This window comes from Triturus cristatus, chromosome 3_2 (genome assembly GCF_964204655.1).
Source record: "Triturus cristatus chromosome 3_2, aTriCri1.1, whole genome shotgun sequence".
NCBI classification, from domain to species: Eukaryota; Metazoa; Chordata; class Amphibia; order Caudata; family Salamandridae; genus Triturus; species Triturus cristatus.
In genome coordinates, this window is record NC_140584.1 from 874,368,265 (window position 1) to 874,385,940 (window position 17,676).

General features: G+C 45.1%; 1 protein-coding gene across 1 annotated transcript; it reads right to left on the minus strand.

Annotated features, from left to right (window-relative positions):
• Nucleotides 1-4,085: 4,085 nt before the first annotated feature.
• LOC146858357 (uncharacterized) lies at nucleotides 4,086-11,816 on the minus strand. Its single transcript, XM_085647118.1, has 2 exons — nucleotides 10,559-11,816; nucleotides 4,086-4,147 (listed from the first exon to the last, which is right to left on the minus strand). The coding sequence occupies exons 1-2, from the start codon at nucleotides 11,814-11,816 to the stop codon at nucleotides 4,086-4,088; spliced, it is 1,320 nt and encodes a 439-aa protein (XP_085503244.1).
• Nucleotides 11,817-17,676: the final 5,860 nt, after the last annotated feature.

Here is a 17,676-nt window from a genome sequence, read left to right on the forward strand (position 1 = left end):
CAGGGCACATATTTTGTCTTCCACGATAGAGCTTACACGTGGCTACCAACGGATTTTTCAGGAACATGCTATATAGCTTTTCTTCTCCCTCCTACATACACTGCTCCTTCAGGCCATCATAGAAACAGATATGGCAGAAGGATTATTGATTCTAAAGACACGGCAGGACAAGAGGGAAGTGATTTCCTCAAAGGATTTCTTCCTTTTGGGGCCCAATGGCCAACAGCAGAAACATGAGACAGCTGGTTCGTGTTGTTGAGACTACCATAGATGTCACTGTGGGAGCCTTGAGTAATCTCACAGCTGAACTTCAGGCGGATCGTCTCATGACTTTGCAGAACCGGATTGCACTAGATGTTGTTCTTGCAGATCGTGGTGGAGTCTGTAAATTGATCGGATCTAGCTGTTGTATTTATATACCTGACGACGCCCCTACGGTATACCAAGCCATCCCCAAATTACACACGATCTCCAAATCGATTCATCAAGACGAAGGAGATTGGTCTTTATTAGGATGGTTTTGGGGATTACTATCTAAATGGGGATGGAAGATACTAACCTTCCTTGGAGTGGTTTTGGCCATCATTTTTTCCTGTTGCCTCTGTATGCAGTGTGGCCCCGCCATCTGCGGTCTTTGTGCCACTCTGTGTGTCCCAAGACCTGAGTCACAGAAAACAGAGAACATTAAAATGATGTTGCAGCAACAGTATGACGACCTCATGGCTATTGACATTGATTCAGATTAACGTGAATCTGTGTGTTTTGCCTGAGTTATGGCAAAAGGAGGGTCTGAGGAAATTCGATTTTCGATCTCGCTTGTATTCAGTTGTGTTCCACCGCCATTTTGTGTTGCCCTCACTCAGGCAGCACAATGAAAGAAGTTTTTCTGCTGATCTTACTGCGACGTGTCAAATAACCTTCTGCCTCTGTTTACAGTTGTCTTCCACCGCCATTTTGAGTTGCCCTCACTCAGGCAGCACAATGAACAAGTTTTTCTGCTGATCTTACTGCGACGTGTCAAATAACCTTCTGCCTCTTTTTACGAGACTAATGTCAGGGACTGGCTGAGTCCACTAATCCTCGTCTGGTTTGACTAAACCCTGTAACTGTCTGTCGGTTCACACCATTCTTTCCTGACTTTATCTTATCTTCTGGCCTTCGCTATTCTCTGCTTGTATTCTCTCATTTCAAAACTGTCCTCCAAAGCATACAAATATGTCCTGCCACCTGCAAGTTGAGTTGTAGACACTACCACTGATTAACTTGTGGGGAGGGGTGACAAAAACAGTTGGAAGAGAGGTTTATTTGGGTTACTTGATATCTTGTTTTCAAACTTTTCTCATTGTATAACCATGTATGCATTGAGAGTGTTCTTGGTGAATCTATGCGCTATAAAAGATTGTGCGCCACGGAGTAAAGTGGCAGTCTCCTAAGAACATACTGAGTGTACTTCTGGGACAACTGTACTTAGCTGCAGCTAATAAACCTGATCTTCTACGCTCAACAGAATGTCCTGTGTCTCTGTTCAACAAAGCAGGTGAACTCAGAAGATTAAGGCATGCCCTGCGCCGCCAGGCCCATAAGGCCCTGGTTCTTCAAGGCACCATGCCACTCTTTGCATCCTATCACTCTTTACTCCTGTCCTTATTTACCCCTTTAGTGAGATGCACCATGCCACTCTTTGCATCCTTTCATTCTTTACTCCTGTCCTTATTTACCCCTTAAGTGATATGCACCATGTCACTCTTTGCATCCTGGCACTCTCTACTCCTGTCCTTATTAACCCCTTTAGTGAGAGGCACCATGCCACTCTTTGCATCCTGTCACTCTTTACTCCTGTCCTTATTTACCCCTTCATTGAGATGCACCATGCCACTCTTTGCCCCTGTGCACAGTGAGCCCCTGTTCTTAGCACGGTCATATTCCAGTAATGCCAACTCGGATCCATGAATCTACTTCCTGCTTCTGCCTGGCTGGGACTCTTTCTGCAGCTTCTACCTGGCATGGAACTCCAGAGCTCATTCATGTAATGAGTCCTGCCTCCTGCTGTGGGGAACAGGCAGGTGCCCATGTGCTTCAGACCAATTTCTTTAATTTTGAGGAATCTCTTCTGCCGACGCCTCTCATGGGCATCTGCAGTGGGGAAGGGGCAAGGGTGGGCATTTGCCACTTCCCCCTCTGGATTTCTTATTTTCCCTTTAATGACTATGCCCCTTCCCTTTGACATTGTCTAAAAGGGTCGGAGGATGGATGGCTTTAAAATGATACACCCCGCCACCCCTTACAACTTTTTTGGACGCCCATGGTGCCTCTCCATACCTATCCCAAGCCCCCTCTGAAGAGGGTTGTGGTGGGGCGGCATCAAATCTGGGTGAGGGCAAAGAAGCTCTGAAGACGAAATGCATTTGTTTCACTGTAGAATAATGCATATGAGGTGTAATAGTTATAAACACAGCCATTGGTCGAGCTCAGAAGGCATTCTTTCTTGTGAAAGAGTTAAGTCAGGTTGAAGCAGGTGCACACATGTTATCCACGCTTAGATTAAAATGTTTTATAAACAAAAACAAATGTCGCACTGGCAACATGATGTGACGTTTTGATCGAATCAAGCACGTTTGGGCTGGAAAATTATGTGATTTTCTTTTCAAGATTTTTCTGTGTTCCCTTATTTTTTTGTAATTGTTATAAAATAAACACCTTGGCTCCTTGGGTTTATATTTACTTTACGTACCAGTAGGATCAAAAGATAATAACTCAAAGGATTTCGTCACCGGAGGATGAGGACGGAAGGTTTTTGTACGAATATGAAGGTCATTGATCAGAGACAGTGCTACTTAAGGCAGGTGCTCTCTGGAGAGAAAGGCCCCCGCTCGCGCTCTTTGTAGAACAGGGAGACCACTTCAGCCTTCCATCGACAAACTGTCAACTCTGCAGCCCAGCCCACCAGCCTGAGGTTTCCCGCCAGCATCCCACAGATCACCCCTACCAGTATAACTCTGACATATTTCTGTTTATGTTTCACAACTCGCTGTAAATGTGCAACTGTGATACACAGTTCTACCAGTTCTTCATTTTAGCTGGTGGTGGCCTGTGCGGGCCGCCGGCACTTATTTTTTGGGACTGGCACTTAATTTTCCGCTTCAGACATATACCGAGAGCAAGAGAGAGAAAAACACACTAAGTAGAATGACTGAGGAAGAGATACAAAACATTTCACAAAGGGGAAAGCAAAAACCTACAAGTGCGAGATCAAGGGCATAGAGCGTCTGGTAGTGGCATAAGGAGGCATTAGGTACATTTAGGGCTATGTAGGCTTGGCGTTCGGCACACCAACATTTAAAAGCACCGGCCGCGGGCTTCAGAGCAGAGCTTTGGGCACCGGTACTCATTCTTTTATAAATAAAGCGCTGAGTACTACAAAGAGTAATTAGACAGTAACAGACACATAAGTACTCGTTCTTCCTATGCTTTTTGCAGAATAAATTCTGAATGTAAATGTTGTGCAGTTGAACCCTGTGTATGAAAATTAATGACTTTAGTCTCACCTGCCTTTTAGAAGAAATTACATTTGCTGCACCCTGAAGCTGTGTTTCCAAACTGAACATTTATGTTCGACACCAGCTCTGCTGGTTCACGCGCCGAACAACTCCACGATGCTCATCATTCTTTCTGAGTGTGAGCCCGCAGCTTTTGCTTCCCACCTGCTCCGCCAACCCCTATGCTGCTTTTTAAAATAAAGAGCAAGAGGCTGTTTCAATAGTGTATGAGGAGGGCCTCAGGATTGGGTGAGCCCAGCCACACGGCGCTCCGTCAGAGACTAGGGTACAGCTGTCTGTGTCCCTGCCTTTCTAATGCGGCAAGGGTTCGGAGACCTCAACGTGCGCAGGTGCGGTTGGCAGTGCCCAATGCTTGCCCAGACTGACATGCGCACTTTCTTACAGCAGCCCCTGGCAGTCATCTTATCGGTGCGTGGGCTGCTCCCCTCCTCCACTACGTTACTGCAAAGTTGCAGCGCCGATTTGGCCTATGGTAATCATGGGCTAATTAAAAATAAGGCAGCTATTTTATAGTCTCGGTTACAGCTCTCAGGTGTTGCGGAACTGCCCAAACGCCCCTGGTGATGAGCCACCACTGGTGATATACAAAGCTAATGAAAAAACAGTTAATTAGCTCATTCACATTAATACAGGGGTGTTTGGAGAGTGTAGCAGACTGGATTCAGTTTATAGGTGTCCAGAAGAGGTTAGAGTGAGGCAAAAACAGATGTGCTCTCACATGTAGAGACCATGCAATGTTGCATTTAGCAAAACACATAGGATGCAAGACGAAAGGGACATTTATAAAGTTGAAGTATGCTGGTTGTATTCCGTATACACACAAGCATATATAATATATAAATGTTTATCATGTCCGTGTTTCACTGGAAGACACTTTAAAATTAGTCAGGAAGAAAAAACTGCGGCCTTGTGAATATTATTAGCAACATTGATTTAACTTCACGAACTATATTATTTGAGAATAAGAACAATGCCACCTGTTTCATATTCTGTGTCTTCACCGAGTCAGCAATGGATTAAAACTCAGTGGGTTTAGCTATGCTTGCTTAGATCTGTGTGTGATCATCTCATTGGAAGGCATATTAAAGTCCCAACTAGGTGATCTCCACATTTCATCCTTTAGAGGTCGATGAAATTTGTTTAGATACAGATTTTGGAATAATAATTGCCTGCAAAATGTTCTAAACAAAGACTTAAATAAGGGAAACCAATCATATAATAAATAGTTTCTTCTTCTTTCGGAACTGTTGGGAACAAATACTTGCTAACAAGGTGAGACAGAGTAGAGTAAGGGCAACTCTCAGAGGGCAGATGAAGTGAATGTGCTTGAGAGAAGCACAGTTAACTAAGAAACCATTGTGGAGAAGCAAGCGAGTAGGAGAAGACCATCAAACAGAGAGAGACCAACATATAGGAGGGATGATAGAGAGTGCCAGAGAGTAGCTGCAGGTGACAAAAGATGGTGGAAGAGGGGATAAACAGAAAAGAGCATGAGAGAATATACACTCATGGAGAAAGAGAGAGAGTAGGAGAAGATCATCAAACAGAGTGAACAACATATAGGAGGGACAATAGAGAGTGCCAGAGAGTAGCTGCAGGTGACAAAAGATGGTGGAAGAGGGGATAAACAGAAAAGAGAATGAGAGAATATACACTCATGGAGAAAGAGAGAGAGTAGGAGAAGATCATCAAACAGATTGAACAACATATAGGAGGGACAATAGTGTTGCAGGGATTCTGCTTATGCACAGAACTATGCGCAGGAACCCAGGACCTCAGAGAATTGTGGTGTACAAAAAACTCACCTCAGAACCCAGAACCCCTTATCCGACTGGCTTAGTGTCCCATTCGTTATCCGAGATCTAGCTCGGCGGTCCCAATGTATAGACAACCCAGAACAAGCGACTTAGAATATTCTCAGGAATGGTGGGAATCAGAAATACCTTTTCGTTATTATTCTCATATCAGTCCACAACAGAATAAACAGAGACACGGTGAAAGTTTAAAGAGTTTAATTTATAAACCTCGTGTCCCACGATGCAGTATTTTGGCTAACATAAGCAGACAAATGGTTAAGATCAGAACCATCAGCATTGTTACAATACCATAGAAAATGAAAGGAGCAATCATAATAAAATGACAGTGGAAATCAGCCACCCTCCTTTCGCTAGTAAACTAATAGTATTATTATTAGACTATTAGAAGGTCTCTAGGCTTGAATGGAGAACCCCATACCGTATAGATCAGCTTAGTGGAATCACATCACAGGATCAGCTAGGCTCTCTCCTGGGAACACTCTTCTGCCGACTGACTCTAAAACATGCTGCACTGCAATATTAAAAAGCACTCGTCTTTCAGGTATCTGCAGCTGCGTGCATGTTATGGCTACATAGTGGTACGATCAACCTGAACACAACAACATGCACCGTCTAGTGACCCAGACTGGTTCTTTACACAATGTACAGACCAAGGTCGCTGCTCACTGTTAAGGATGTTAAACAACAGACAGTACTCATGTGAAGCAAAGTCGAGTAAGCATTTCTTAATTAATAACATGTGACAACAGTGTCGCATGCAAAAGCAGCAGAAGCGGCAAGATGGCTTTCTAACATCTAACGCGGTTGTGCTAACTTAGCATTGTACATAGGGAGATAGGTATCATCACTACACCCCCCTTTGATCGCACCACTAACCACTAGGGGCGCACTTTCAAGAACGCAGAGTTCAAGTTCGATAGAACGCAACCAAGGGCATGAACTATAAGTCCATATACGGTAAGTGAAAAAGTTCGAAGAAAAAAAATAAAAAGAAAAACGATGTTGTTAGGAAAAAACCTCTTTAAAAGGGAAAAAAGCATAACATCGATGGCCGCACCATGAAATGAAGAGGGCACAAAGTCAATCCAACAGGGTGTAGGCACAATAAGTTGCAACAGCTTCCAAGAGAAAATCATTGGAACGGTCCGCAAAATTATCTGCCATCCAGTTAAGCAAGGGGAAGGAACACACGTGTTCCTCGACTAATGGAGCCTCAAGTACCACACTCGGACAACAGGCGGGTTCTTCAAGATAACTCCTTTCCAAGAAGTCAGCAGCAGCCTTTCCGATGTCCCAATTCCCAAGGACTCCATGCGCAGCCGCACAGGCCATAATCCCAATGCCAGAACAGTCCAACTCATGAACCACCAAGGGGCTCATCAGCTGATCATAATCCGGGGCAGGAGACACCGAGGACGACAAGCACAAATCCAGAGCCCACTGGAATGGACAATCTAGGCAATGAAAAACAGGTTGCACACAAGTAAAGAAGGGAAACCGGAACGACAATCCATAGGCGCTGCTTAAGGTCGCCAACGGTAAAGTGCCATAATTATCAAGCATCCGGTTACGCAGATGGAGCAGCCGGGGTATGCTGCCTTGGTACGCAAGTTGTGCAGCCATTGCGCAGCACGCAAATCAGTAGAAGCACCCCAGCTATGAGGGCGAGAAGCAAAGGGAGACCTCGGAAGGCGCTGGAAAAAATAGAATGAAAAAATGCGGGGATCACACCAAAAATAGTTTGAAAGGAGGTCACGAGGCCGGAGCCCACAATTTAAAAAAAATGAACCAAGCCACTTGTTGACGAGGCATTAAAGATAGTCTGAATCAGGGTTCCAAAATGTAGTGGGAGATCAGTATTCAAAAGAGCTTGTACTTCCGTGCGTGTGTTAGCTACGTGAAGGACTAATGTTTCACGGGATGAAGTCAACGCGACTTCTTTCTGAGACAATAGAGCCCTTATTCTGCTCATCTTGTTGAACTCTGCTTTCAAGGTTGGAATAGAAGGCCAGATGGAGACATCGAGCCGGCCATGCGGGGGTGGGAAAAGGACGTTATTGCAGCAAACTACTCGCTGTGATACAGTCACTATGTAAGGAATTCCCACTAATATCCCACAGCTAGCTTCATTATTTAATATCAAATAACTACCGTTAGCAAGCAGCGTAAAAGACGGTGTTATAACTGGCACCGGAATCCCTTTCAGGATGCACGCTAAATTAGGGGCCTGTACATTACAAGCACCATGTAACTGAATATGTCTACAAACTACAGAGTGATCTGGAGTGGAAGTACACTCCTCCCCTTTCAAGTAAATCTCTGTAGCGTCTCTCACACATCTATACGTGAATGGGAGTGACCAAACTTCGTGCAGGAAGGCAGTACCAAGTTGTTCATATCTGCCAAGAGCATAATGTTTCATGCACAAACTAAACTTAAACAGGGGAAAAGGTAACGTGATCAACCCGTGGATAAGACACACGGCAGAATTTAATTCAGCAACAGAGAAAGATAAAGGTTCTAACTTCTCAATGTGCAGTAGTGAGTAAGTAGCATCTTTCATGGACATAAACTGTTGCTTTGCAGTTAAATTAAAAGGGAGGAACAAAGATGAAACATTCATGTAATCCCAAGGGACTTTCCCTGCCTTTAACGTTTGCAATGTCCATGCAAACTGCATAATAGAACGCAATTGGTTTTGACCATGATACAGTACAGACAAATCATCCTGCACAATGTCTAACACAGATGACACAATATTATCTAAGGTATACATTCTGGAAGACAGGGTGTTAATGCTATTATCTATTACAGCCAATACTTTCTCCATATTGGCTTGGTCAATAGCTCGTAACCTGGACGCAGCCTCAATCTGTGACAGCTTCCAAACTTCGTTGTAAATAGCATATACCCATCTTTTGGACCTGCCAGTAACAGGACCCTTAACAAAATCATTCAAATCTATTTTGTCGTTTAATTTTGATAAATATAGTTTAACAGATGCTAAAGTAGAATGTTGCAGCCATGATTGGCATAACTTCCCCACGGAGTAGGTAGTTACACTATGAGAGGATTCAAAACGTGGGTCCACACGAACTTTTGTATACCCCTGTTTGAAACCAAGAAACCGATGTTGACAGACATCTGAACTTGTCTGCCACACCAACCACCCTTCCGGATTCAAATCAGTAATGTTGAAGGATGTGTTGGACACGTATGTCTGCAAGTTAGAAAGGGGAAGATCTGTATGATTACCCCAACCAGGGTAAGCACCCAGATCCGGAATTGAGGGTGAATTTAATTTTTTTGTAGTACCCAATCCAAAACAGGTGGTCTGAAAAATTGAAGAATTTAAAAATAACATGTGATTCGGGATAAGACAGGCACGATGCAAAGCTTCCGTTCCCTGTACCTTACAATGGTTAGTACCCCAAAGTGACTTAAGATCGACAGTAGCTTTCCACAGATCATATCCTCCAATTGCCAATTCGTCCATAAAGGGCTTGGAATACAACAATTTGGTGTGTGTCAGTCTAACTTTAGAAGCAGACTCAGGCGCTACCTTAAAATAAAAGGAGGCCGGGTTTGACACACTGAAATCAGAAAAATAAGTGTATTTGTTCACCAACGTGGCTGAGCTGCCCAGCCTAGGGGCGGGACAGTGTTCCCATTGAGTGTAATTTACAAAATTCCTAAACGTATTTGCTTTGTGCAGGAAGTGTGTGCCATAATGTTGATAGCAGAATTGCTCATCATAATTTGCAGTATCTAAATACAAATCTTCAGCATCAAATGCAGCATAATATTTCAAATCAGAAAACAATGCTTCAATGGCTTTAACATCCCAATCATCCGAGTGGATGTTCTGTTTAACCACATCACCCATAGAAACACGAAATACATTCAGCACATTAATCACTTCAGTGGGGCCATGAATTTGAAATTTAACAGCATCCCAAGCAATCCCATCACGGACAGGCCAGGTGGTAATGTTCACAAATGTCTGGTCCCTTTTCATGATATGTGATGAGGAGTGGGGGCCAAAGTTCCATCAATTAGACTAATTGTAGATCTTTCCTTCAGGTAGTGTCCATTGATAAGTCTAAAAAACACTACCACAAAGCCAATGGACATAAACAAAAAAATACATACGAGCACCAGCCAATTGTAAGTCCAAGGGGGAATTAAAAAATGTCTTTTGAACCAGGCAACAAAAAAGGAAAGCTTCGACGGGGCAACGGAAGTCATGGAAGTATTGTCAAAGGAAGAATGTGACTGGGTAATCGCGGTTGATTGCAAAAGAGGCACCGGGACTTCTGTAGGATAAGCATACTCAGGATCTTCAGGCAGACCACCAGCCGTCGGTGGCAGTAAAGGACCAGTAACCGTATTCATCTCGACGGCAACATCAGGCAAGGTGTTAGAAGCAGGGGCCACAACAGAATTTCTCAGCATTGAAGGGCAAGAAACTGCTGGTGTCATACTAAGAAGTATCGGCCACTCGCTGTAGCTTGACATTGTCAATAGAGATGTATCTGTTATCCTTGCGACCAGGAAGTGGAGGTAAAATGACTGTACGTGTACCCTGTACTCCAAGCACTGGAACTGGTGCACGATAAGAGGGGCCAAACGCCTTCTTGTTCTCCACCTTCTCACGGACCAGGTCACCAACTCGAGGTAGCCAGCCGACTACCGGAATCTGAAGTGCAGCATCAGATGTGGAGGGTACGTGTTCCTTCGCTAGAGTGTCTCTGGCTTCTTGAAGATTCTGCACTACAGCACAGTGATCATCTAGGGCAAAGGGTGCGGCCGACGCCGCCATGTCTAGACCATCAAGGTCTGGGACAAACATTCGTATGCCAAAGAGCATCATGTATGGGGTCCGCCCACACAGAGACCTTCTAGGGAGATTATTAAGTGCACGTTGGACGTCATACAAGTGGGATAGCCAGTTCCGGCCAGTACCTAAAACCCTGGCTGTCAAAGATTGCTTTAAGTCACGGTTCATCCGCTCCACCACACTATTGCCCTCAAGCCGGTATGGAGACGAAAATTTGACTTGGACCCCCAAATTTCTCATGGCTTCTTTGTACGCCTTAGAGGCGAACGCAGGGCCGTGATCAGAATGAAAGGTACCACACGCAAAACTTCCAACAAAGACACGCAAATCCTTGATGACAGTACAGGCATCAGCACTCCTTTGTGGCCACACCCACAGAAAACGTGTGCACGAATCCACTGCAACCAAGATGTACTTGTACGCAGTATCAGAGGTAAAAGGACCGCAATGATCTAAATAAACACAAACAAGTGGTTTATTAGAAATATACAACTGCGTTTGTGGTGGACGCGCCGCAGATGAAGGTTTGATCTGCTGACAAATGTCACAATCAAGAACATAGGCGCGTGCTTGTTTGTATAAGCCGAAGCACCAGTAACGTTGCTGTAATAAAGATACCGTAGCCGCAACGCCAGCATGCGCGGACGCCATGCCCTCGTGGGCTGCTGATATCAAAGATGGTCTGCAGTCCGCGTTGGGAATCAATCTGTCACCAACGTCGTTAATCCTCACTAACGGGACGTTATCAGGACTTAAGTGATAATGGTAACGAGAAGGGAAACCTTTTGGAAAGCCCTTCCCCGTCTCTGTAGTAGCAATAGCCGCCAAGCTGTCATTATCGATCTTACTTTTGGATCTTGTAACTGCTGCTACTAAGAATGTCGCCACTGCGGTTTTTGCTGCCTCGTCAGCCAAACTGTTACCGACAGCATGGACGCCAACACGTTGGTGACCAAGAGTGTGAATTACATTCACGAGAGGCAGACGTTCTTTAAGATCTGCCACTCGAACCCAAAGCAGTTTATGCTTAATCGTGCTACCTTTGGAATCATGGTAGTCATTTTGAGACCAAAAATGGAGATTGTCGTTGTAGGCTTGGACACAATAAAACGAGTCACTCACTATAAGAGTAGTGACTCGAGGATCAGCAAACTTCAGTGCAAGCACCAGAGCACGAAGCTCTGCCAACTGCGCGGTACAATCACCCAATGACTGTGTATGTACAACATCGGATTGGAACTCACCATTTATGAATGTACCAACCAGTATTGCGCAAGCCGCTGAATAGGCGTGCTTTGATCCAGTTGCGGGCTGCGCAGACCCGTCAGTGTAAATGACACAATGGTAATCCTCGAGCGGGCGCAAAGACAGAGGAGGTGGATGAACGAATTCATATTGCAAGAACTTCTGTGTCTGTAATGCCGCGTCAAAGATATATGTGACGTCCGGCGAAGTCAAGGAAGTGGCCCATTGTATCCACCTTGGATGCAAAGCCTTAGAATTTGGTACACTAGCTTTCGTCACTGCCTCGAGGGCAGGATATGGTGTCACCACCAGCATACGTTTCCCTTGTGATAGCGCACGTTCTTTCAGGATTGCCATCTGAACTGCTGTCAGTACTTTTTCGACAGCGGAAAATCGCAGCTCAGCTGAAGTGTACAGGTGTGATTTGTATGCAATTGGGACGGTGTCGCCCTCATTGAACGTTAAGTATGTGAAACCCACTGCACCCGGCACAATTCTAATGACCAGGTTAGTGTGGTTATCACGCGTTTGTAAGTATTTCGAAGCAAGAAGGTCAGCCTGCGATAACTGTAATGCAGCTGAATGCTCCGGCAGCCAGCATGATTTGGAAAAAGTAGGTTGTACCAAGGCATAAAGTGGCTTGATACGCTGGGCATAGTCAGGAATGTACGTGCAACCGAAATTCAGAAAGCCCAGCAGGGATTGTAATTTCTTCAGTGTAGTAGGAGCACGGAGGCGTGCGCATTTCTCAAGGAAGTGCGGAGCCAATCCTCGACCTTCATTGTTGAGTTTGTACCCCAAGAACAACACCGTAAACTCGGCAAGGTGGGACTTCGCAAAGTTGGACTTGTAACCGAAGTCAGCAAACATAGTAATTATGTTATCCACGCGAGCAAGGTGTGGAAGCAACTCGTCGTCTGTTAGATATATGTCGTCGACATACGAGTACGCCTCCGGGTCTACCATCTCTAAGAGGGAGACCACTCGAGCAGCAAAGACCCCAGGGCTGTTTTTATAGCCCATCGGGAGCCTTTTGAATTGTTTTTGTATGCCACCCGAGGTGAACGCTGTCCACTCATAACTGAGAGGGGCCAGGTTATGACTATAAAAGCCATTGGAAATGTCAAGTGTGGTTTTAAACCGTTTTCTCACGAGACTATCGACGAGAGCCGAACCGTGGGTTTTTTGCACCGCGCACGTCCGGCAGTGTGAGTTTAAGTGCCGGTAATCCAAAACTAGGCGGTACGATCCATCAGGCTTTGTCACAGTGAATAAAGGATTATTCATAGGTGACACACATGTTTCAATTACTCCCTGATATTCCAATTGTTCAAGGATGGAAGCGACGTGAGGTCGTGCCTCACGACGCATGGGATATTGGGGTTGTGGCTGGGGCGTGGACCGCAACGGAATCTCATGGTTGGGAGAAAATTTATCCCAGCCGACCTGATTACGATACAACGCAGGCGCAAGCACCTGCGCCCACTTCCCGGCCAACCTCGTAGAATGTTCCGTCGGCACTGTGTGCCTCGAGGAGCATCTAAAACGAAAGCCGGGGGCCAATCAGCCTCCGCCAAAAGAATATCCTAGGTAGAGGTCAGATTATCCCAAAAAACCACTCTAATTTTGCGTTGTATGTCACCCTCAATTAAAAGGACAATTTCAAACAGTCTTTCATGGGGAGCCACGCGGGTATCAGCACTTTCAACACTTACAAATGTATCAGTTGCTGTCACCTCCAGATATGGACGCAGTGCTTGCCGCACTACTGTAACTTCCGCCGCGCTGTCTAGCAGCGTTAGCGCCCATGTCAGGTTCAGAAGCTGTGTCCGTACCATCTGAGGCATACCTCGCCGTTAGTGCAGCAACTTTCTTTTTCTGAAACGGGGGCCGTTGATGTGCAGACTCGTCCTGTTTGCCTTTACCGTCGGTCTGGCGAGGTTGCTCACGACCTTGAGCACCCCTTCCTTTCCCACGGTCTCCGCCACCGGATTGTGAAGCCGATGTTTCCAGTGAAGAACGAGGAGAGCGTTGTTCAGAAACCTGAAATCTATCAGGTGACTTAATACGAGAACGATCGTGCAGATCATGCGTGCGGTCACTGGACGACCGGTCGGGTGAGGCAGAACGAGAACCCTGTTTCTGTTGCGGTTTCCCCTGTTTCTTTGCTCTCCAACTCTGCTTTGGAAAGTTGGGTTTTTCGACTTTAGTAGACGAACTCACCCTAGTTTGTTGTACTAGTTCAGGAATGATCACGGTGGGTTTCACACCCATAGCGCTACGACCCACCATTCTGTAGGCTTTCGCAATAATTTTTGCGAATTCCCTGGGCCTGTCGTTCACATCCACAAGTTCCAGCATATTACCAACTTGGAACTGCATGGCATCTCCTTTGAGGTTGCCCATCACCATGGAACAAACCACATCGAAGCTGTCGACAAGCCTCATTCCCAATTCAATAGCCGCCTCCGCCCCATGGTTCTCTTGAACCTTCTGGATGACGGAGGGTAGTACAGACATAGACGGAGTGCCATAGCACTTCGAATAGGTCGCCGCAAAGACCTTCCCCCAGTTGTCACAATCGGCAATGTCCGGGACCAGGTCTTTAGGCAAAGTAATGGTGAGTATCCTGTGTTTTTCCACAGGAGTAGTATTTGGAAAAACTGCTTCCAGTTGATCAAATTTCTCAGCAAGCCAATAAGGAAACTCATCCTTACTGGTGGGGCGCTTGCCGACCACTGAATTAACCATAACAGGACTAATAATCACTGCGTGGTGCTCCGTATGTTGTCCCGCAACAGCAGGTGCCCCCGCCTGCACGGTGCATGACACGTACTGCACTAAAGCCCTATGTACTGTAATAAGGGCAGTGTGGAGCACACGCAACTCAGCTACCGCCACCATGAGATAGCGGGGATGAGGTGTAAATCCGGCTAGCACCGGCCATGTGGCCCCTGCAATAGACAACGGGCCCATTCTCGCCGGTGTAACCGCATGGGGAAGGGCGCCATTAAACCAAATAGTATGCTGCCAGGCAGAGATAGGAATTTCTTGTGTCCTATATGGGGTATAGACCGCAGGCAGCTGAGTGGCAGTATAGGTGTGAAATGTATCATCGTCATCCACCGCCGGAAAAGTCACCCATGAGTAAAACAACTCATACGGGTATGACGCATCAGCACTGACCACACAAATAACAGCCATCCCTTCATCTGGCACCCCTTACGCCGTCAAATGACGGCACAGAGGTGTACGACTATGCGCGGCTATATCAACCGCCATAAGGACACACTAAAGGGTAACAACGATATCAAGTGTAGCACCGGGGTTCAGGAAAAATAACCTTTTTAATGATCAAGCTTGAAGGAACCTATTAGTCGAAACCTAGGTAGGTTAAACCGTCACTCCCATCAACCGGAAACCAGAGTGAGGGTGTTGTGGACTAATAGAAGCACTACTAAGGCGTCTCAAATAGACCAAACGTTAGGTGCGCCATGTTGCAGGGATTCTGCTTATGCACAGAACTATGCGCAGGAACCCAGGACCTCAGAGAATTGTGGTGTACCAAAAACTCCCCTCAGAACCCAGAACCCCTTATCCGACTAGCTTAGTGTCCCATTCGTTATCCGAGATCTAGCTCGGCGGTCCCAATGTATAGACAACCCAGAACAAGCGACTTAGAATATTCTCAGGAATGCAGGGAATCAGAAATACCTTTTCGTTATTATTCTCATATCAGTCCACAACAGAATAAACAGAGACACGGTTAAAGTTTAAAGAGTTTAATTTATAAACCTCGTGTCCTAAGATGCAGTATTTTGGCTAACATAAGCAGACAAATGGTTAAGATCAGAACCATCCGCATTGTTACAATACCATAGAAAATGAAAGGAGCAATCATAATAAAATGACAGTGGAAATCAGCCACCCTTCTTTCGCTAGTAAACTAATAGTATTATTATTAGACTATTAGAAGGTCTCTAGGCTTGAATGGGGAACCCCATACCATATAGATCAGCTTAGCGGAATCAAATCACAGGATCAGCTAGGCTCTCTTCTGGGAACACTCTTCTGCCGACTGACTCTACAACATGCTCTACTGCAATATTAAAAAGCACTCGTCTTTCAGGTATCTGCAGCTGCGTGCATGTTATGGCTACATAGTGGTACGATCAACCTGAACACAACAACATGCACCGTCTAGTGACCCAGACTGGTTCTTTACACAATGTACAGACCAAGGTCGCTGCTCACTGTTAAGGATGTTAAACAACAGACAGTTCTCATGTGAAGCAAAGTCGAGTAAGCATTTCTTAATTAATAACATGTGACAACAGTGTCGCGTGCAAAAGCAGCAGAAGCGGCAAGATGGCTTTCTAACATCTAACGCGGTTGTGCTAACTTAGCATTGTACATAGGGAGATAGGTATCATCACTACAGTAGAGAGTGCATGAGAGTAGCAGCAGGTGGCAAAAGATGGTGGAAGAAGAGCGAAACAGAAAAGAGCATGAGAGTATATACACTTACGGAGAAAGAGAGAGATGCAAAGGCAGATGGAGAAGGACCATTAATTACGCACAGCAAGTAGGGCAGAAGGAGCAAAATGAGGGAAAAGAGAACTAGAAAGAGAAAAGAGAAACACTGGTGGTCCTCAAGATTTTGAATATGTGCAGCACCATGGCTGGGGCTGTACAGAGCCTGGTGCACATGCATCCAAAATGTTTTCAAAGAGGTTGGCAACTGTGTTCCTGTCTAGAACATAGTTACTTTGACTGCAGAGAGGCCGTTTTCAAAAACAATGACAAGCTAACAGCTACTTTTCATTACAGAGAAAACCAAATAATCTGACTTGGAACCTACATGTCACTCATGCCTTAATAGTAAGGTAGAAGGCTGTAGACTGCCTGGCATACCAGTACACAATTCGCCAAGATGCATTGTGGTAAATGTAGTGCATTATAACCCTCACTTCATTTGAAAGTCTTTAGTATTCCCCATTGTTGGTGCAGCCAGTGCTGTGGATCTCTGGATACATGTTTCAGGATTATTGTCCTTCTTCAGTAGAGAGTAACAAGTGAAATTTGGGGGTGCTGGCCATGCTGCTCACAACCTTCTCATGACCATCCCTTTATGTGGTGCCTGTCGCTTTCGCACATTTCCTCCAGTGCTCTCCCATCCCTCTCCACTTTATTTAAAACAATGTTTGCCTACTTTTCCCTGCAAGGGCCTGACAGCGACATGCTGCGGCTGGGCCGCTTGCGTTCCCCATCCGTTTCTCCTCTTGTTCATTTTAACATAGCATTTTCTGTGTGGGCCAGCAGCACAATCTTCCGTTCAGCTGCTTACTTTCTCATCTGTTGGTCTCTGCCCCTTCCCTTCCCGTACTGCACTTTTTTAAATATATTGTTTTCTGTGAGGGACCTGCAACTATACACTGCTGCCATGGTGCTCTCTTGTATCCATCCATCCATCCATCCATCCATCCCTCTCTCCCTCCCTCCCTCGCACTCTACCTGCCACTGGCACTTCAAAATTTCCCGAAAAATGGAGCACGGACCACAGGTGAGCGTTCAGATAGTATTTATTGTCCACAGATTACATGGGAGCCATGACGCGTTTCAGCCCCGAAATATATCAGGAATTATGAAATAACTTTATTCTGTAATACAGAAGTGTGATGCAAACAAAGTTTACGTAGGAGCAAAACAAATCCCAACACTTTACTTGGTGATGTGCAAATAACAAATATTTGCAGAAATTCGATTTCCAGACATTGTACACTCTATAGTTTTAAAACCATGTAATTGGGAAATTCTGTGGGTATTTCAATGTAAAATCTCCTGATTACAAATGATAGTGCACTGCTACTTTATGCTTTAGTTATGTATTTAATGTAAATGACAGTTTTTAAACACGAGTTCAGAAACATTCCTGACCCTGCACTCATGACAATGCGGTTAATGAACTGAGGCAAGTCAGCTGTTATGTTCATCCTATATGTGGCTAGATTAGTATTATATGTTGAGCAAAAGATTAGTCTATTAAACTAAACAAGAGTTTTCTGTACAGCAGACATGCTGAACTCGCGTATTTGAAGGTGTTCTCATATGTGATAAAGAAGAAAATGGCGTCTCAGTGAATTAAAATACTTGCCCAGGATACACAATTTGAAACCACTTTATGGGTCAAGAGCATTATAATTAGATAGAGTAGTTT

What these genes read in the sequence shown, in the direction of transcription:
- LOC146858357 (XM_085647118.1), bottom strand. Translation starts at nt 11,816, where the DNA reads ATGGCAATCCTGAAAGAACGTGCGCTATCACAAGGGAAACGTATGCTG. An exon ending in ACAAAGGAGTGCTGATGCCT is followed by an intron (nt 4,148 to 10,558) that starts GTACTGTCATCA and finishes TTTTTTCATTAG; the next exon opens with CTTTGTATATCACCAGTGGT.